Genomic DNA, 22,137 nt, shown 5'->3' with positions numbered 1-22,137 from the left:
GTTTTTTTCCCAAGCCCATATTTTAGGCCTATATTTTTACCCAAACCCTCCCATATTTCGGGCGGGCCGTCAGACCAGGCTGGGCCGCCCGGCCCATGAGCACCTCTAATCAGAAGTACTCAAATTCGGCGTTCCGCTCAATTTGATCATTTATTCGGTTTTTCGCATTTTTGTTTTATTCTCATTTCAACAATAAATATATTTCATCACACATTATATTATTCGTGAAATTAACATTTAATCATTAAATTTCAGCTATATGAACTTAGAGCTTGTTTGGTTTGGTGTATTGGCTAAGCCAATACACCCCTAATCGATGGGGCCCACCTAATACCAATCTAAGACGCCGTTTGGTTGAGCGTATTGCTAATACGCGTCTATCCCCTTACTTCCCTAATCGGTGAAAAACACCGATTTCTACTCCCCCCCTTATTCTCAGATTAGATGACCCTACCCTAAACCTTCCCTCTTTTACCCCTAATCGATCCCCTCTGTTTCTCTTCCGTTTCCCACCTTCATCCGAATTGCTTCCTTGTTTCATTGCTTTTTCCCAGTATTATTTTCTTCCCTTTTCTGCCGATTTGCTCCCCCGATTATTTTCTTTTCTATTTCGGCCGATTTGCTCACAGTTTCTGCCGATTTGCGTCATCGGTTAGTCTATGTTTCCCGATAGATTAATATCCTTTGCTATTGTAGATGAAAACCAATACTTTCGAGGTAAATATGATCTATTGTTTTTATCTAATCGGTTTCCCCTTTTGCTTTTTTCAGGTTCTTCATTGTGCCCCGATTTGCTAATAGGTTAGTTTTAGCCAATTTTATTCTGTTTGTAATTTTAAAGAAGAAATCACCTGCATTAACAGACAGAGAGTTGAATCCTGAATTCTTTCAGAAACTCGAAACAAGGGGACTCTGCCCTGCAATGCAATGCAATGCAATGTCTGGACTTCTTGGAGCAATGCAATGCATGCCCTTCAAGTAGGTGATATGGACTCTGCCTATGCAGAAGTTCTCTCTACAGGGGATGATCTCTTGCTTATAAAGCTGATGGATAGATCAGGCCCTATGGTTGATCAACTGTCAAATGAGATAGCAAATGAAGCCTTGCACGCTATTGTGCAATTTCTTATGGAGCAAGATTTGTTTGATATTTGTCTATCCTGGATTCAACAGGTATGGGTTCTTCATCTTTGAGCCATTTACTTCAAGCTTCTCTATTTAGACATTTTCTTTTATAAGTTTACTATTAAAAAAAAAATTCCTGTAATTATTCAGCTGGTCAAAGTGGTGATAGAAAACGGACATGATGCATTGGGTATAACGATGGAGTTGAAGAAAGAGCTTCTGTTGAATTTACATGAAGCAGCTTCCACGATGGATCCACCAGAGAATTGGGAAGGCGCAGTACCTGATCAACTTCTATTACAATTGGCATCTGCCTGGAAAATTGAGCTGCAACAGTTTGATAAGTAAATCTGCTGGTTTTGGTTTTGGAATCCTGTGTTGTTCTTGCAAACTTCATGATTATGTTACTCTGGTTCGGCGCATATATTTTACATGATGTAAATTTGAAGTGAAAGAAAACTAGCATCAATGGTTGAGGCCACTTATACATTTTTGTATATCATGTAAGATAGTGGCCTCTGATATAAATGTAAATGTACGTCTATTATACCATCTATGCAAAACTAGCATCAACAGTATCATATATTATGATTTGAGTAAATTAATATAAGAACATTAATTATTAAGAATTTTTTTAAATTATATAGTTTAATTAAAATATATTTAATAATAATTATGTTAATTTATATTTTACAGTATCATATATTATGATTTGAGTAAATTAATATAAGAATATTAATTATTAAGAATTTTTTTAAATTATATAGTTTAATTAAAATATATTTAATAATAATTATGTTAATTTATATTTTACAGTATCATATATTATGATTTGAGTAAATTAATATAAGAATATTAATTATTAAGAATTTTTTTAAATTATATAGTTTAATTAAAATATATTTAATAATAATTATGTTAATTTATATTTTACAGTATCATATATTATGATTTGAGTAAATTAATATAAGAATATTAATTATTAAGAATTTTTTTAAATTATATAGTTTAATTAAAATATATTTAATAATAATTATGTTAATTTATATTTTACAGTATCATATATTATGATTTGAGTAAATTAATATAAGAATATTAATTATTAAGAATTTTTTTAAATTATATAGTTTAATTAAAATATATTTAATAATAATTATGTTAATTTATATTTTACAGTATCATATATTATGATTTGAGTAAATTAATATAAGAATATTAATTATTAAGAATTTTTTTAAATTATATAGTTTAATTAAAATATATTTAATAATAATTATGTTAATTTATATTTTACAGTATCATATATTATGATTTGAGTAAATTAATATAAGAATATTAATTATTAAGAATTTTTTTAAATTATATAGTTTAATTAAAATATATTTAATAATAATTATGTTAATTTATATTTTACAGTATCATATATTATGATTTGAGTAAATTAATATAAGAACATTAATTATTAAGAATTTTTTTAAATTATATAGTTAATTAAAATATATTTAATAATAATTATGTTAATTTATATTTTACAGTATCATATATTATGATTTGAGTAAATTAATATAAGAATATTAATTATTAAGAATTTTTTTAAATTATATAGTTAATTAAAATATATTTAATAATAATTATGTTAATTTATATTTTACAGTATCATATATTATGATTTGAGTAAATTAATATAAGAATATTAATTATTAAGAATTTTTTTAAATTATATAGTTTAATTAAAATATATTTAATAATAATTATGTTAATTTATATTTTACAGTATCATATATTATGATTTGAGTAAATTAATATAAGAATATTAATTATTAAGAATTTTATTAAATTATATATTGTAATTAAAATATATTTAATAATAATTATGTTTAAATATGATTAAATTATTTATTATTGATAATAAAATCTTATTATAATTTAAATAACAATAACAATAATCATTTACCAAAACAAATTTATGCTAAGGGTATTCTAGTCATTTTAGTTTTTTCTATTATGCTATTACACCTCTATTCCATTCAACCAAACACAAGATTACTATTACGCCTCTATTCCATTACATTCAACCAAACAGTGGATTAGCTATTACACCTCTAATCCAATACACCTCTAATCCCAATACACCTCTAATCCAATACGTCTCTAATCCAATACAGCGAACCAAACGTGCCCTTATTATTTCATTATCTTTCCACACTCGTTTTCTATGCACATCACACAAGATATAAACATATCATTCAACCATAGTCGCAAGCTAGTGTATTTAAACATAACTCTTTTTGGGGCTAACCACACGATAAACCATTTCAATGCATAACTTATAATTTTAACGTGGCATAATCTAGCCACTACTTGGCCAAAGCCTAAGCATATACACCAAATATGTTAGCCAAATACACATACAACATAAGCATTATAAGCATGGATGAGCACAACATTTATTCATGTATCAGGCTTACCAACATGTGTTAATTCATAAACCATTCATGACATTATTTCATGCCAAATCATATACCAAATATACCATACACACATACTATGAAACTTTATTTTCACACATGAGCTTAAACCATGACCAATAATGCACAAATATAAGCATCATTTCTATTTCATCGTTTATTAATTATAATCAAGCATATGACAAATTATACACAAATCATTCATATATTTCCCAATTTTCCTCCTCCTCCTCTCCATTCCACATCCTTAATGTGTATAACACACTTAAACAACATTAGCTATAATTTCACTATTCACTCACATGTATATTTAAAGTTGTTTATCCGAGTCAGAGTAACAAAATTATTTTTATCCGGAGATACAGAGCTCCAAATTAAGATCCGTTAATTTTTCCTAAAACTAGACTCACATACCTTCTTACCATAAAATTTCAGAATTTTTGATTCAGCCAAATAGTACAGTTTATTCTTTAAAGTTTCCCCTACTTCGCTGTCTGACAGTTCCGACCACTCTTCACTAAAAATGAAATATCTAATTTTACAGAATTCGGATGATGTTTCCGTTTATTTACTTTGAAAATAGACTCATTAAGGATTCTAAGCATATAAATTATAACTCATAATTATTTTTATTCAATTTTTGATGATTTTCCAAAGTCAGAACAGGGGAACCCGAAATCATTCTGACATTATCTCACAAAATTTATTATATCTCATGATTTACAATTCCATTGCTTACACCGTTTCTTCTATGAGAAATTAGAATCAATGAGCTTTAATTTCATATTTTATTCACCCTCTAATTCAATTCCCACAATTTTTGGTGATTTTTCAAAGTTATACTACTGCTGCTATCCAAAACTGCTTTAGTGCAAAATGTTTATTTCCTTTTTGCCCCAAATTTCACAGTTTATACAATCCGGTCCTTTCTCAATTAACCCCTCAATTAATCAAATTTCCTCAATTAATACTTTACCTAGACATTATAAGTTGTTTCACAACTATTGAAATTCATAATTTCCACATATAACTCTATCTTCAAACTCTTTTACTATTAGGTCCCAAACATTCACTTTCTATTCAATTCTTTCAATCAAATCAACATATGAACAATTTAAAGCTCTAATTCCATGATAAATCATCATATACTTCCAGCACATATTCATAGCAACTTTCAACTTCTTTCATAGAATCAAAAACTAATGAATTCAACAAGTGGGCCTAGTTGTAAAAGTCACAAAAACATAAAATTTTCAAGAAATAATCAAGAATTGAACTTACCTGTAGTAAAAATAGGAAGAACCAGCTTAAGGAAGCCCTTCTATGGTGTTTTTTCTGATGAGAATGCAGAAAATAAAGAGAAATCTAGATAATTCCACTTTGGTCCTAACTTTATTAAGTACATTTTGCAATATTCCAATTTTGCCCTTAATTCTCCTTACTTTGTTGCTGATTTCATGCCTTTGCCGTCCAGCCCAAATAGACCTTGGGTCTATTTTCCTTTTAAGTCCTCTTCCTTTTATCATTTAAGCTATTTAATCATTTCCTATAATTTTTCATTTGTTACAATTTAGTCCTTTTTGTTCAATTAATTATTGGAACTTTAAAATTTCTTAACGAAACTTTAATACTAACTTTTTAACACTCCATAAATATTTATAAAAATATTTATGGCTCGATTTAAAATCCTTGAGGTCTCGATACCTCATTTTTGATTCTAATTATTTTAGTATTTATTTCTAGTGCACTATTCACTATTTCAAAAATTTTCCTAACTTCACATTTAACTTATACTCACTAAATTAATAATATTTTCTACCCATTTGTCGAATTTAGTGATCTCGAATCACCGTTCCGACACCTCTGAAAATTCAGACCATTACATTTTTCTCGTCGAATTGTGGTCCCAAAACCAGTGTCCCGACTAGACCCAAAATCAGGCGGTTACAATTTCTTTTTTCATTTAAAGGTTATTTTGATTACTTGCTAATAAGGGATTGATTATGTTGCAAGGTTAAGGGTTTTGGACTTTCATGGCTCAAGTTTGAGTACATATTCTATTTATAGATTTATTTTAATTTAAATCTCATTGTTGATACCATTTTTTTTGTTTGAAAATGGGGTCGACTTGGGTTTTAAAAAATGAAAACGAAGATGGGAGTCGCCACCAATCTTTTTTGATGAGGTGTGATCGGGTCACCTTAAAAAGAGGTTGTTTTTAATAAACGATTTAGTTTTATTAAAACAACGAGTTTGGTCCACGAAATTCAGAAAAACGGGTTCGAGAGTCGGTTACGTACGAGGAAGGATCAGCACCCTCGTAACGCCCAAAATTGGTACCTAGTTGATTAGTTAATGTCTTAATGTCGAAAATTAAAAAACTTGGAAGAATTTTAAAAATGCAATCCTTATATTAAAATGTGGAAAATTTTTGGAAAAAGGGGCATATTTTCACGTTATACGAGGAAAAGAATCACATCCGTTAAGTTAGGACGCGATATCTAAAATTCCCAATAAGAGAAATAATGCCAGAAAATTTTATTTTGGAAGAGTTTGATTATCTCGGGTTTTAATAAAAGGATTATGTCCCGTGAGTTAGGATACAAAATTTTTATTAATCCCCGGTGAGATTTAAAACTTGGTTTGAAGTGATTCATGTATTTAAATCTTCGAGAAAATCGGAACCCCGTAAGTTAGGGTACGATTTTCTTGAGTTTCTAAATGCGAAATGTTATTTTATTTTTGAAAATTTTCCTTTTTGAATTTTGAGTAAAAAAGGGTAGTATAATATTTAACGAGACATAAATTTAATTTATACAAATATCATGTGAAGGCAAACAATTATTTCATATAATGTAAAGTACGATAATAACATAAGATAACTATATTTATAGAATATTTAAAGAATAAATAATAAATCATGAAATACAATAGTAATAATGACATAACATACATCATCATAAAATATACATACAACATTAAAACCAACAAATATTAATGCTAATATATGAATAATAATAATGCAAGTAATAATGTAACAATAGCAGTAATGAAATAACAACACTAATAAATCTAAATGTTAAAAATGCATGAAGACAGCAAATAAATAATGGAATAAGGTTGCAATGATAATCGGTTAAAATTAATAAAAGGATCAAATAAAAGGATGAATAAAATAAAACCTAAGTAATACTGACCAAAAAGGAAAATAAATAAATAACGAAAGTATGTAAATAACATTAAATGAAGTGTTAAATAAAATTGTTTTGTTTTCTTCTTTTAATAAAATAAAAAATGAATAAATAGATTAAGGACCGAATTAAAAACGGACCGAAATTTAGGGGTCAGAGTCGCAAATAAACGAAGAAGATGGCTGGGGCTAAAATGAAATGCGCTTAGGGGATGAGGGACCAACTGGGAAATATTCCCAGCCCCCAAACACAGTGTTCTAATAATCTGGACTAAAAGAAAAGAATCGAAAAATTATATGGCCAAAATTACAAAAACCATGAAGACCTGATTGCACCACAGCTCAAAAGAGGAAGGGCCCTTTTGCAAATAACCCCTTCACCGCAGAAACACGCGGATCCTAAAGGCCAACGGGTCGGGTCACGGGCATTAGGCGAAACGGCGTCGTTTTGGCCACAATACTCAGGCTCAAAACGGCGCCGTATGGTGGCCTGCATAAATAGCAAAACAACAACAAAAAAAACATTCTTATTCTATATATTTTTAAAAAAACAGAGAACTCTCTCAGTTCTCTCCCTCTTTAAGTCCTACCGTCGGGCCTCCAGGCCAAAGGCCGCCGTGACTCCACCGCAGGCGGTGGTTGGCGCCTTCAAAAATCGGGTTTTTAACCCCACCTTCAAACCCCGCTAGAGATCTGTCCCCTTTAGTTTCGAAAAGAAGAAAAAAGAGAGGTCCTTCGTACCCCCCTCGGTCCGATTCCAACACCGGAAAGGAGTTCCGGCGACAAGCTTTCGAAACCGGTAGGTACCCTCTCCCCCTTTTTCTTTTCACTTTCTTTTAATTTAAAAGAATAAAGAAAATAAGTAAACAATAATAATAACAGTGAATGGAAATGCGCAAGAACAGAACAAGAAAGAAAAACTTTGGGATCAACCTTTCTATTTCTTTAATCTGCTTTTTTTTGTATTGATCTCGTTGAAAAAAAAGAAGAAGAGTACAGAGGGGAAATCCGGCCTTTTATAGCCGATCTCCTTCTATTTTTATGCTATTTTTATTGTATTATTTTGTTGCTTGTGTGTTCTCTGTTTTGCAAGGTTGATGGGCGACGGTTGATGTGATGGTGGTGGCAGACGCGGCGGTAGCGGTAGAAGACCAAAGGTCTGAAGCAGGCGTCGCTTAGGGTTTCAGACACTGAAACCCTAAGTTGACTTTGGTTTTCGGGCTTGGGTATTGGTTTGGGCTGAAGGGTATTGGGCCATTCGGCTTTGGGTTTTATTTGGGTTTGCTTGTAATGGGCGGGTGTAATTTGGGTTTTGGGTCGTGGACTGTTTATTAATTTTTTGTTTATGTGGGCTGTTTGTTTGGTGCAGGCCCGGGAAAATTTGGGCTTCTACACTCATCATTTGTATTTTAAAATATTCTATTTCTATTATAGTTATTTAAATATGTATTATTTGTATGTACTCTTAATTTAAAATAATATTTTAATTAATTGGTGATCTTGAATTGATTTCTAAGGAGGGGTTCAAATATTATTTTTTTTAAAGGTAAATTTATTAATTCATTCAAATGAGGGAACCATATAATTTAGGGGGGGATAACAAACACTCATCGTAGATGGAGTATGACAAGCTCCATCAACACAGCAAAGACTTTAGCCTCAACATTAATAAAACATTATGGCACGTTGACAATTGACTTTGTCAACAGTCAAGCACGACATATCTGGAGTGATTGCAAGCACTTAACATAATAAGGAAATCAGCCCCGGATGGTCCAAAGCGACGAGCAAAAAACGAGAAAAGAATCGAGCATTCACCAAACTAGACGACAACAAAACCATCCCTAAAATCACTTGTAAAACTAAGATTACATGCATAAGAAAGAATAAAAATCGTGCTACAAAAGTAGACAAAAACTTCTAAAATTAAAGACTTATTAAACAATGGAAAAACAAACAAAAAAACATATAAAACTTAAGACAACACGGATCCAAATCGACTTGTGAAATCATTTATTATTCTGAAAGATTCTCAAAACAAAAACAGATTAAGAAACTGATGGAGAGCCATCCACTTTCCAAGAAAAACTACTAGTGGCCAGTGGAGTTTTAGCGAACGAAACATCATTATCTATCCATTATAACTTGTGAAGACAACAAAAATATCCACAATATAAATCTGCAAACTAAAAAAAGAGAGAAGACATGTGGAGTGAACGAGAAGAAGAAATAAAGAAAGAAAGAGTTGATGGAAGGGGAAAAAAAGGGCGATAACCAGCCCGGAAGCTAGCACTATTACTGAACAAAACAAAAGATAAAAAACAGTTCAAATGTTATTTTTATTATTGCTACAAAAGATAGAGAGGTGTTGTAGGAGATTGGAGGTAATTTGCGCGGGTGCCTAGAGTTGTTAATGGTGATTTAAGAGTATTTGGAGAGTAGTGGTGAGATTTGGCTAGAGCATTGATATCAGGGTGTAAGTTTGGAGTCTTTTTAACGATAGAGACATGAAAAATTCTTTTAGGATGGAATAAAATGTAACTTAGAATATATCTTAGAGTCTATATATGGGAGATATATATATATCTTGGAGAGTTAGAAGTTGAGTTATGAGATGCTAAGTTTGGATGTGATTAAAGAAATGTTCAAGTGGATTTTGATGAGATTAAGCGTTAATTCGCATGGCAATGACACAAGTAGAAATGAAGTAAGGAATTTTTGTTTGAGACAAAATAAAATTAAAATATTTGAGGGAGGGTCAAAATAAAAAAAAATGGTGTTAAAATAATTTAAATTGAATTATTAAATTTTTGAACTGAAATTTATCGTTTAACAAAAACATTAAAAGGGATTTAATTGAAATTTAAAATAAAAAAAATAAAAGTAGAAAAAGCCCCTGAATTCACCTTTGCATTTAGGAAGCTTCAAGCGATTGAAGTCTTCTATCAACTTGCGACTCTTTCAATTAACTTGACAAAATAGTGCAAGCCAATACATTCAATCTCAAAAGAGATAAAAATAGTGCATGTTGTTGATCCCTCTATAAAAATAGTGGGTATGATGATGGAATCGATTCCCATCTGTTATATCTATACTTGTTAATGCAATTTTAATCACTGTTAATAAATATTACTTTCATAAATTGTTTTTAAATGAACGATGATGTAAATACGAAATTAAATCCATTTAGAAGTTCTCCTTAGCATGTGAAGTCGAAGCAATTGAAGAGGACAATTAATTCATCACTTTGGTTTGACTTATAGATACCAACTACCAAATACCGATGTGGCAAACCATGATGAATTCAATGATTCCCATTCCAATAGTTTTAGGATAATATAAATATAAAGCAAAGGGAAGAAGGGGCTATTGATTCCTTTGTAAAATGTAAACTTCGTCAGTGCGCCGACACACAAACATAAAATAATAGCACAAGTGATCTACAAATGGATTTTTGCTTTTGCCCTTTTTGACTTTGGCTGCCCTAATGCTACATATTAACTTATGGTTCCCAAATACTGCTGTCAACATCACAAAGTTTATCCCCTGATTCAGAATAACTATGATTTCTAAGCATGGCAAATTGATAACTAAAATATCTTAAATACATTTAATTGTTTTTAGAAAACATAATTTATCTTGAAGATAGGAGACATAGACAAATAGACCTATAATTTGAAGGGTTCATGAAAGCTCGATGGAATTGTGTGGAAAAGAATAATCAAATAATGATAATACCCCATTGATAGGGGATAGAAATATAGAAGACCAGCTATTTTGCCAACATGCCCTCATATCATAGAAGCAAAGGCACATGCTAAATTCCATGAACATGGGGCCTCAAACAAAAATGATGCGTCACTCCCACTAGAGTCTAGAAAACATGTCATCAGCTAAAACCCCAAAAACAAACAAAAACATAAAATAGACTTGTTTTTGTTTACAAAGCTTTCAAAGATCACACAATTCCACCCACAAAATCTCCTACTTCTTGATGGGGATCCTTTGAACTTTCTTTTGCACATCTGAAAGAGAATATTATTTTAAAATAAAAGAAGAAGAAAAGGGGAAAATTTTGATAGTGGGAGGCCTTTAAAACTTGTTGTGGGGTGCATGTGCAACAAGTTGGGTGATGTAGGAGATGAGAAGACCATCTCCATCGAAGATTTTTAACTAAGGCTGAGCTTAGATTGTCTCCCTATCTCTATAGAAAAAGAAAAGATAGCCAATATTGAAAAGCTTCTTTGCGAAAAAAAAGGATGGCATATGACCGATGCTGACGGTCATTTGGCCACAGGGAATAAAGCACGGCCGCCCAAATTTCAGGTTCGGGGTAGATAAAGATCCAAACAGCAGCTTAAACTATTCATTATCCCATATATTCTTTTACAAACTTTTGATATTTTATAGTCTTTTTTATTATTAATTTATGGTATATGAGAAACGAGGGAAGGGAAAAGCAAACGCTTCAACAGTCTTTGTTATTACTTATTTTTGACTATTTGAGATGAACAGTTACGGATTCCACGTCCAAAAGTGAAAGTAAAAGCTTTTTCTTCGCAGGCCAAATAGAATTATATTTATTGATTTCTCTCTAACAATGATAATATAATTTTTTACGTGAATGGAGAAAATAATTCTTCTAAAACATATTTGAACTGCTGCTAGAATATTGAAAAGAAATACAATGGCTTTCTTGCTTTTTACTTCATTAAGCTTCAATATGATCAACAAAAGAAAATCAACACAATTCACAAAAGGGTATGTTTTGAAATTATACCCATTTGATCATAATGGTTAATTTGATCCTTTTTTGTTGAACATGTATGCTGAAAGGATACTCATGAAATCCATCATCAGCTGTGGAGAAAGTTCAATTTTGGTGGGTTAACTTGGTGATAAAAATTGGGGTACCTTTAGTGTTAAGTGGTCCTCTTTTTTCTTTTTTTTTTCCTTCAGAAATGATCAAATGACCTAAAAAAGGAAAACCCCAATTTTTTTTCCTTACCAAAATGTAATATTTACATGCAGCTGAAGTCACCATTTTTGCCTAATGTTGTCTTCTCATAAAACCTTGGAAAGTCAGCAAATACAAAAACATGCAGTACACCAAGCTTTGATATTCCACCTTTGACGCCTGTTTCACAATATATACCATTTAAAAAGAGAGAGAGAGAGAGGGCGAAACTAAACAAAAAAAAAAAAGAAAGAAAGAAAAGATTAATCTTTTTTATTGAGAAAACGATAATATAATTTTCTCCTATAAATATTTTACAACAATTTGTAGTTTTCTTACACTCTTTTTTTTCTTTCGGGGCTACCGGTATACAATTTGTTGATATATTTCCGCTTTTTTTTATTAGTATTGATAAAATTTGCTTAAAGTAGGTTAATGGGATTAGAAGAAAACAAAACTTATGGTATGCTTACCTTGGTGGCAGAGGAAGTAAGAGAAATGGAAGCCGATGAAGTTGATGAAGAAGTGGCCAAGGCAGAGAGGCCCACATTGTAAGCCATGGTTCCATCAGGCTGAAAGAGACCGTAGTTCCTTTCAGAGGTCGGTCCGGGCTTCATATCTTCATTGAACAAAGCAAACAAATACACTTCCAACCTCATGTTTGGTCGCAGAGGTGTCCCCTCATTACTCATCTGCCTTCTCAGCAAATTCCTGTTGTAAACAGCTGCATTCTGGACGGTAGCTCCGACTTCATTAGAGTCCCCTTTAGACGGCCACCCCGTCTCGGAAACCCTCACCTCGATCCCACCGTAACCCAACCTAGACATGGCATAAACAACAGCGTCAACCTGCGCGTATAACATGTTGTCGTAGTGTAGCTTGGTGTAAGGGTCGACCATCCCTGGGTTCTTGTTGAAAAGAGCATAGTCCAAGGAAATCTTGTTGGGGGAATCCTTGTAAGCAAAATATGGGTAGGCATTGATCCACAATGGGGAACCGGTGCTTGACAAAAACTGCAAAAACTGTGACATGACACCCGAGACCTCCCCCTTGAAACTACCAGCGGAAGGAGGGTAAGATACCTCCAGAACCGCTAATGAGTTGGGGGTCGAAACCTGAATGTACTTATCCAGTCCTAATTGAACTAAAGCACCATGGATACTGACAATGGCGGGGACAAGATACCCTAGCAGTGATGTGTCGTCGTCGGTGAAGATCTCATTTCCTACGGCGATCCCGGTGATCTTGGTGGCAGGAAAATAAGGCTTGATATGGGTACTAACCCATTGAAGTGCTTGTTGGGGATCCATTACGACAGGTAACATTTGGTTTTCAACTGTGACGATAAGCTCAATGTTGGAGTTGGCAAATGTGGTTAAAACCTGAGGATTGGTGTCGTAGATTCTTGCTTTTGAGAGCTTAAGGGCAGTCAAGAGATCAAGAACCTTGTCGGGTGGAGGCAAATTGTTGCCAACTTGACCGTAATTGATACCTAGAGACGTAACTCCTTGTATAAGCCCATAATCTGTAAAGTAACAAGAAATAAATGAAGTATTTAAAAAAAAAAAAGAGGGCACATTCAACAAAGAAATAGAAGGAACATTGAAAAAAAATTGAACTACCTGAAAAACAGAGAGAAAATAGAAGGAAAACATGAATCATGATGCCAAGTAATGTTTTGTTTTAGAATGAAGAGAGCAAGAAGAAAGACTTAAGATATAGCGGAATAAACAGAGAAAGTGAATTCTTTGCTTTGCTTGTTGGAGGTTAATTAGGAGGGGTGAGGGGAGAGGGTTTTAGGTTGCCTTCACCATGTTATCTTACCACCCCTTCAACTGGGTTTTTAAAGCGCTTGGGTTTCCCATTTTCATACAGTACTCCATGTCTTTCTTTTCAGACATGGCTTGTCTGTTTCCAACACACGTCAACTTCTACCAATTCCTTGAAGGGGGGATTATGACACTATTGCCCCCGCCTGCTTTCTTCGGACAAAAGGAAGATGCAAAATCCCTCTAGTGCTTAAACGTATTACTACTACATTCCCATTTTTAAATTTTTCTTAAACAAATTATAGCATCTTAATATGATTGTATGTAATCATATTTTCATTTATTATGTTAAATAATATGAATAAAATTACCAAAACTTTTACTTGTTGGGTTAAGACATTGGAGGATCTCAACAACATAACTTCTCTTTTCTATTTTAAAACCTTTTAAATTACTCCACTTTATTTAATCAATTCCTTAAATTATTTTTTATAGTTAAATAAGATTTATTCTATTATTTTCTTTGATTTTAATATTAAAGTAAAATTATTTTGAATTTTAATGAAGCAATAAAAATTTATACACTTTCAAAATCAACATAAAATCTAAAACGGTAATCAAAATTTTCGAAAACATTAATTAAGTGTATTATATATAAAACATTAATTTATTTTTATTATTAAATTATTATCATCATAAAATGTAAATTAGTTTAAAATTTTAAAATATTTTTACTTTAATATTAAAATCAATGATTTTCAAACCTCATCTTGAAACCTATTTTTCAAAACTTGAGTTTGAAAAAATTAATTATTTTCATAAATAAAAAATATAGAAATCTATTTAATTAAAAAAAGCATAAGTTTTAAGGTTTTTTAGTATACTATCCTTAATGAAATGGTGATGACAGATATTGTAGCTTTGATCTATAAAAAGTAAAAACTCTAGACCTCAAGAATCCAAAACCTTTTAGGGCTTAGGTTTATCCAATGAGGGTCAATCACTTTTTCTGTAAAAGGACAACAAAGGCTGATTTTATGACTCATTTTAACCAACAAAACTGCAACCCTCCATTTGAGGTAAATTTACACATATGTTTTTCCCCCTTTGCATTGCATGTGCCAAATGGGGAATCAATGGTTTAATTTAATCTCTTCATTATTTGCGTTATCCAGCAAAAATAAAAGTTGTCAACTTTCTTTTGTTTTCTTCCCAAAATTACCATCCAATTGCTGATCTATTCACTTTTATTTAACTCTATATTTTTATTATATCAAAAAATATATATTTCAATTCTTAGTGAGATATAAATTAAGAGTACTGTATTTAGTCCCAAAATTAAAATAAATTTATTTGATCTCCTACCAACAAGTTGTTTTGAAAGAGTTGAAATTAAATTAAAATTTTGGTCAAAATGTAATCTTCTTCATTGTATGGTTAAAATTTTATAATCTTTAGCAATATTATCATTTTAGGATTTATATTTTTTTGAATTTTAAAAGAGCTAAAACACAAAATTTTTTTATTTTAACTTAATAACTCTATTTCATTTCCAACCAATTAAATAAATAAAAAAGAGATTTATGGGCGGAGTTAATAAATTTAATATTTTCAGACTCAAATTCTTTATGGATGGATGAAACCAAGTTAACAATTTCACTTTGCACAAAGCTCAGGCCGACTCCTAAAGTCTCTTTTCAATTTTCTAATATTAAAATTAAAATTAAAATTTGAAAACATTTTGTGAGTCTTTTGTAATAATTCTTTATTTAGTTCCCTTAAATCATCTTTCCGCCTTTACTGATTTGAGTTGAGTTAGTTAGGTAAATAATTAATATTTTAATTGAAGAAAAAAAGAATGACAAATTTCAAAGTTAGTCTAATCGTGATTCATCAAAACTAATCTTTTCCGTTGATTAACCAATGCGCAAATGTATTACGTTGAAGTGGAATTCTCATAGGAGATTTTAAATTTAACTGCTGCACCACTTTAATGATAAGGTAATTGACAGGTCCGGTTCTCCTTCAAAGCAGGAAAAATAATTCAACTATTTATTTTGGATTTGAATTTTATAACTTGAACCAAGTAAAAATAAAATAAAATAAAGTTGGGAAATAGGAGAGACTGCCAAGTTGAATAAAGTTGTGACATTGCTTTTTGAGAAGGGGACAAACAAGGTGTGTGTATGCATGACAACAGTGTTTTTTTTTTAAGTAAAAAATTGTTAGGGAAAAATGTTTTTCAAAATATCATAAATTAAGAAATTGAGCTAAAAAGTGTAATAACTCGATTGAAAAAAGAAAACCATTTGAAAAGTAAGGTTTGGCGAGTGGATAAGGAATGTATACGTAGAAATTTCCAAGAATAAGTGTCCTTATCTTCACTTACGGTTCTTTTCAATCATTTTCTTTCTTTATTTAAACAAAGATCTTGCATTTTTGTATAAAACAGATTTGTTTTTGTTTTTGTTTTTTAAAGTTATTTGTGTCTAATTTAAAAATTTTCAAGTATTATAATTTAATTAATAATTCAAGGAATTTTAAGCTCGGTAATTCAGTTAAATAAATTTGAACGGATGGATTTTGAGTCCAGTTAAATTGGATTAAAAAGGGGGGGGGGGACACGTTAATTTTAAAAATCGATTTAGAGGCAGGCGGGCAAATTTGATAGTCAAAAGATAACCGTGTAAATGGTGACGTAGAAATAAGTAGCCACCATGAGAGACTGTTGAATTGAAGTCCCCGTCAAATCTTGTCATCATCCATTAAGTTTAGGATTTTGGTTAGATATTAAAACGGAAGTTAGGTGCAGAAGCTAAGAAAAGCGGTGTAGAGGTTGAAAGGTATAAATCTATCTTAAGATTGAAACATCAACTGCAACTGCCATACGAAACCACCACCACTTTTCCTTTTGTGATTTATCTAGTTCACATGTAAACGGGGAGGACGTACATCCATGATGGCTTTCTCGCCATTTCATTTTTATATTACGTACTCTGTCGTTTAAAACGACGTATAATGAACAACTACAAGTAAACCCTTTCAAGTGAGCTACATTTTTGGAACTTTGACGCTCTCTTTTTTATTCCTCGTGTTCATGTATGTGATGGATTTGATCAACCAAGGCGGCTTCAATCACACTAATCAATTCAGCAGTAAATTTTAAAAGCACGTATTAGTTCTCTAAGTTCATGCATGTCTTGTTAAGCTTGCATTAATGCAACACTCAGCGATAATTAAAGCTTAACTTTGGGATATCTACGTGACTGAAGGGTGGGTTGAGACCTCATCTTCGCTGGTTTTGTCTCCTCAGTAATAACGATAGATGATGTTGGTGCCATGATTCTATTCTCTATGTGATGTCAGCGGCTTATTTAGATTTTGTTTCAAGATCTTAATGACCTAGTTTTGATTATAAAATGAAGCAAAAAAATAAAGTACATATATCTATTGATTGATTTATATTTAATGCTTTGATCTTATATAATTCTATAGTGAATTTATTTTTAAAAATTTAGATGATGTATTCATTAGTGTATACACCATTTATGAATGATATTAATTATATTTTTTTATATAGTTCTAAAAAATTAAATTAAATTTTATTATATTTAGGACCAAAGCACAATTTAACTATTTATTAATTTATAATTTATAAAATATAATGGACCAATGTGATATTTTTCTATTTTAGAGAAGCCCTTACCCTTACCGACCTTTATGGTCCAATCAAATTAAATAAATATCTCTAATTACATACTCTAATGGAGTTTAAAATTTTCATTATTCACTGGATCCATCGAATAGTAATTACTTACATACAAAAGCATCCTTTTGTGAATGTCTTATCCTTCCATTCAACAGGGCGCATTCGTATAGAAATTAGAAAATACAACATTGATAACTCTTATAACTTGTTTAAAACGTATTCACCTCTTTAACAGAGACATTTAGATATGTGTGTGGGAGAAAATGTATGTATGATGTTGAGAAGTTGCATGGGCTTGTGGTATAACCCCAAGCTTTGCATGTGATCTGACTGGTAAAAGAGAAGGTTGATGTTAAAAAGTGGCCTTTGATTAAAAGGACTCCTCATTTTCATCAGTTCTTTATGGATATGTTTGTAGAATCTTCACATATATGTATCATTTTCCATGCTTTAATAAACCATCGATTCCATCCATGAAAAAGTAGAGCGCAAAAAGAAAAGAAAGATACTATTGTTGCATGATCTCTATTTTCCACTGATTTATAGTATAAACCAATAAATTGGAAAAAAAAAAAAAGCAGCCCCCTGCCCCCTCTCCCATGTATACTCTTTTAACTTATTAGCTGGTCAATGCCATCTTTTCTTTTCTTAATTGCATATCCAAAGGGGATTTTGTATGTATCATAAAGAAGATTACCAAAGAAACATACTTTTGATAAAGACATTTTGGTATTAGAAAAGGAGCCATCGTTTCATGGAAAATGGATATTTTTGGTTCAATGCATGAAAGGGTTGGATGAACAGTATTTACACATGAATATGGTTGCCCAAAAACAAGCTTATTTCCAAGGATACCAAACAATAGGTATAATTTGGTTTACAGAGAGTATGGGTAGGGGACTGTTGAATCGATTTTACTTTGAGAAAAGAAAGGAGACAGGTAATGTATAGCTAATTTCAGATGTGGATGATGGTTATTGGGATAAGATAAGCCACTTGTCAAAAGAAATGAAAAGCAAGAAGGGTTATTGGTTAAGTACCAGTTATTTAGGCTCGGAGCTTTTTATACTCGGCATGCAAGTAGAATCAGCCAATACGCATACATGTTACAAAAGAAATGAAACTGATTTTAAATTTTATTTGGGGAATTAAAAGTTTCAAAATGATGATCAAAGACTCTTTGTCCTTATTTTGCAGTCATGATGTTATTCTTTAATACAAAATAAATATCCACAACTACCCTATATCCCACCTTAATTTAATAGGAAGTCGTGCGTCACGTTATTAGTGGTATCCAGAATTTTATAAATAAAACTGATGATCCTTTCGGAAGCACTTTTTTTTTAGAGGGTTGTAATTGAATAATAGGTCGACACACATGATAGGAGAAGGAATCCTCAGTTCTGATTCCTCGGATTTCATTATATGATTTGATTTTAATTAAAATTACAGAATTTTCACTCTGTGATAACTTAGAGTAGCCCAAAATTAGTAGGTCCATCTCATATGGTGAGCCTCTTCCTTAACCAAAAATGAATGTTAATGGCCCAAAATGCTTGCATTTTTGGGCTTATCCCTCTTTAGGAAATATAATTTTTTGGGTTATCATTTTAAAGTTGTACAAATCTCTTATCGGAAGCCCGCACCCCTACCTTACCTTCATCGTTTTGAAAAAGGTATTGTTTAATATATTTAATTTAAAATTATTATTTATTGAATAAAAATAGTTTTGTTTAAATTCATAAAATATATAAATATTAATATAATTTATATTTTAATTTTTTGGGTTATTTCTTTTACAAGAAAAAAAAACTCTAGTTTGACAGTACAAAAGGGATTGTGGATGTAAGATTGAAATCTCATGCTAAATGTCTATGACTTGGGCGAATTGATCCATTGGTTCCTTTTCCAGTGACTAATAGATTTACCCATTACACCCATTCTTATATCCTTTAGAATCATTGATATGAGTAGTAGAAATATTATCATTCAAAATAGAAATAAGACCAGAAGGAATGATATTCCAATCATCATAGTTTACATGTAATAAAGCTATCCTAAACATAAAATGTGTCAGACATCTGGACTGTTCAAAAGGACTTTTAAGTGAAATCAAATTTCAACAGAACAATCTTGAATTAATAAGCCAAACTCTAAATGTTTGCATTAGGCTTCATAAAAGCATTAATAACCTCCAAACATAGGAATGAATAATAACTCTATCAAAGTGCAATGGTTTTAGCTAAGACAAGCTTCTAGAATCGAAAAAATTTGAGCGGTGTGGGGTTCCATAAGAATCAACGAAAAAATTGTCATCCCCTTAACAAAACCACACTTACCATCCCAAAAAAATAGCAGCAAAGGTTGTAGCGCAAATAAAAGTATCTATATTGTATGAAATAGTGACGCCATGTCATCTATATCTATTTTTCTATTATTTAATAACAATCGACATTTTCATCCTGGACTTCAAGAATTTTTATCCTGAAAAAAATCAAATGAAAATCTTAAACTGCAAGATAAAATTACTGATGTGACATTAAATTATTGAAAAAAATATTTTTATTTCATACAATTCTTTCTCTACACTTCAAATATTCACCCATCAATTGTATCTACTGTACAGGTTAACTCAATGCTATACTACTTGTAATCATTTATATTTTATAAATTTCAATATACTTGAATTATTTTAATTTTGATATATATTTAGTTTTTTTAATGTAATTTATATATTTACATTTTATTCATAGCTATCCTACCTAAAAGAGTACTTTTCTTTGCCGGGTTATTGTACGAAGGAGATTTGTTGCTTGAAGAAACGAGAACAAAAGCCACCAAGTATTTGCTCATGCGAGGCGTGGGGTCTTGAATCGCCATTCGTTTCTACAATCCCAGTCGACATAACCTTTAATATAAATTACTTTTATTTAGAAAAGAAGATGGGTTTTTTTTATTAGATTAATATACTATTTTTGGTTCAATATTCAATTTTTTAATTTAATATTTAAATTAAACTTTGAAATCAAGATATAAATGAAACATTTAACTTTTTTTTATTTTTTAAAAGAAAAGAATCATTCTTTTAGAAAAATAACGAAGCTTAATAAATTATGTAAAAAATTCAGAATATATATACACAGAGATAAACATGCTAGTCATCCCACAACCACTTAAACTCCTCCACTGGTGGCGCTTCCATGATCATTCTATCCAAGTCTTTGAAAGAAAAACCCTTGGTTAACAAGGGAACACCACCAGTGCCGACGCCTACAGTGGCGGTGCCACATGGCCTTTCAGCTGCAACCTTCCCATGGACTTTTGTTTCGGTTTTTATACCGGAAAATGAACTCTCCTCGATCCATGAAACGCAACAATCCTTGCCTGTAAGCCTTTGAACTACAGATTTGAAGCTGACGGGGTCGGTTTCAACGTACTGAGTACCAATCAGAACAACTTTAACATTTTCACGAGACATACCCTTTGCCGCCATCGGCAAAAAACAAAAAGGAAAAAAGCTTAAACGAATCGGAACTAATACTGCTAATAATTCTTCGCTTGAAAATATGCTTACGTACAGTTTTAGATCTATACGGCAACTTGTAATAATGTGGGTTGCAGGGATTATATAGGGAAAAGGAAAGGGGGAGGAGGACAAATACACGAACCGCAAAAGGTGTAGGGTCGGGCAGGTTGAGTTGACTGTATATATGCAGTCAAAGCAGAACGCCTTTAGCTTGTAAGCCAAGATCTGCAGGGAAAGGTAAAATTACCAAGTCTTCGTCAAACCACGCAAAGAAGAAACTGTCCAAAGTCGTCTTCCTTTTTTCCTTGTATAGTTATAGTTGTTTAGGGTCCTATAAATCGTATACTATTTTTAATGAGGATGCTGGAGTCAGAGAAATTACTTTTTTTCCTTTTACTGTCATATATTATATATATGTTGTGCTTATAATCATTGGCATCCAAGCTTAGGCAACATCTATTAACAAAGACCAAGGATTCAGTGATTGAATATTTGACCAATGGTCAGTAGAGTACTGAAATAATAAAAAACAGTTCAATTTTTTTCATTTAAACTAAACCATTTTACAAGATCTAGTTCTGTAAATTTTGACATATCTAATAAAGAGAATCATAACCTTCTATTTTTGGTAGGTGAAGATTCTTATATCAAATTGCTTCAGAAAAAAAACTCTTACGTCAAATAAACTGAACCCTTGTCCTTTCATTATCAAACTAATAAACAACTTGGCCAATAGTTCCAGACAGGCTACCCCGGCACCCGGTTTCTAAGAATCTGCAGCGAGAGCGGTTTTCGACAATGATTTGCTAGTTATGGCTCAGGGCATATTTGGTGGCACCTTAAGCCTTTTTTTTTCTACAGTTTCATATTAAGAAGATTTTAGTTTCTCACGCCTACTTTTACGATAGAAAATGATTTATTTTCGTAATTAATCTAAAAATAGTAAAATTTCCGTAATTATTTATTTTTTGCATCACTTTTGTATAAAACCCGAAGTTAAGGAAACAGGAACCCTTGGAGATTAACGATGACATAATCCAATTATTACAAATTTGGTTGGTAACCCATGTTTTATTGCCTCCTTAATTAATACGCTGGAAGAAAAAAAAAGACAAGTTTTTAGTTTTTACCCTATTTAACTGGTTCTAGAAATGGGAACAAAGGTAAAGGGTTGAATTTAAGCTATATTAAGATAGCTGTATTATTTCCCAAAGATTCTAGTTATTTCGATAGGGACGTGATGTTTGTAGGCTCTACAAAGAAAGGTTAAAGGGAAATACCAAGATGGCAAGATGTTTCGGGCACAGAAAATATTAAGTCTTTCTTACTGAAAAAGATTGAAGCAAATCCTGGGGGTGCGGTGGGACTATACATGCATTCAAAGAAAAGCCCC

At 31.5% G+C, this 22,137-nt stretch overlaps 3 protein-coding genes across 3 annotated transcripts; 1 reads left to right on the top strand and 2 right to left on the bottom strand.

Annotated features, from left to right (window-relative positions):
* Positions 1 to 912: 912 nt before the first annotated feature.
* LOC121203447 (TORTIFOLIA1-like protein 1) lies at positions 913 to 1,695 on the top strand. The gene is made up of 2 exons (XM_041093831.1): positions 913 to 1,173; positions 1,276 to 1,695. The coding sequence occupies exons 1-2, from the start codon at positions 928 to 930 to the stop codon at positions 1,471 to 1,473; spliced, it is 444 nt and encodes a 147-aa protein (XP_040949765.1). The 5' UTR covers positions 913 to 927; the 3' UTR covers positions 1,474 to 1,695.
* A 9,715-nt stretch (positions 1,696 to 11,410) lies between these two features.
* On the bottom strand, positions 11,411 to 13,576 carry LOC107905886 (glucan endo-1,3-beta-glucosidase 10). The gene is made up of 3 exons (XM_016832665.2): positions 13,363 to 13,576; positions 12,214 to 13,265; positions 11,411 to 11,920 (listed from the first exon to the last, which is right to left on the bottom strand). Exons 1-3 carry the CDS (start codon positions 13,400 to 13,402, stop codon positions 11,834 to 11,836), a joined length of 1,179 nt encoding a protein of 392 aa, XP_016688154.1. The 5' UTR covers positions 13,403 to 13,576; the 3' UTR covers positions 11,411 to 11,833.
* Positions 13,577 to 20,372: 6,796 nt separating this feature from the next.
* Positions 20,373 to 20,711, bottom strand: LOC107902691 (VQ motif-containing protein 1). The gene has a single exon (XM_016828828.1). The coding sequence runs from the start codon at positions 20,709 to 20,711 to the stop codon at positions 20,373 to 20,375; it is 339 nt and encodes a 112-aa protein (XP_016684317.1).
* Positions 20,712 to 22,137: the final 1,426 nt, after the last annotated feature.

The sequence above is a fragment of the Gossypium hirsutum genome, chromosome D05, assembly GCF_007990345.1.
Source record: "Gossypium hirsutum isolate 1008001.06 chromosome D05, Gossypium_hirsutum_v2.1, whole genome shotgun sequence".
Taxonomy (NCBI): Eukaryota; Viridiplantae; Streptophyta; class Magnoliopsida; order Malvales; family Malvaceae; genus Gossypium; species Gossypium hirsutum.
The sequence above is the reverse complement of the archived record's forward strand: the minus strand, read 5'-3'. Positions and strand labels throughout refer to the sequence as shown.

Excerpts from the sequence above, each read along its gene's own strand:
- LOC107905886 (XM_016832665.2), bottom strand. The coding sequence starts at position 13,402 with ATGATTCATGTTTTCCTTCTATTTTCTCTCTGTTTTTCAG. Across the intron at positions 13,266-13,362 it reads ATTTTCTCTCTGTTTTTCAG|ATTATGGGCTTATACAAGGA; the intron begins GTAGTTCAATTT and ends GTTACTTTACAG. Across the intron at positions 11,921-12,213 it reads TTACTTCCTCTGCCACCAAG|GCGTCAAAGGTGGAATATCA; the intron begins GTAAGCATACCA and ends ATTGTGAAACAG.
- LOC107902691 (XM_016828828.1), bottom strand. The coding sequence starts at position 20,711 with ATGGCGGCAAAGGGTATGTCTCGTGAAAATGTTAAAGTTGTTCTGATT.
- LOC121203447 (XM_041093831.1), top strand. The coding sequence starts at position 928 with ATGCAATGCAATGTCTGGACTTCTTGGAGCAATGCAATGCATGCCCTT. Across the intron at positions 1,174-1,275 it reads GTCTATCCTGGATTCAACAG|CTGGTCAAAGTGGTGATAGA; the intron begins GTATGGGTTCTT and ends GTAATTATTCAG.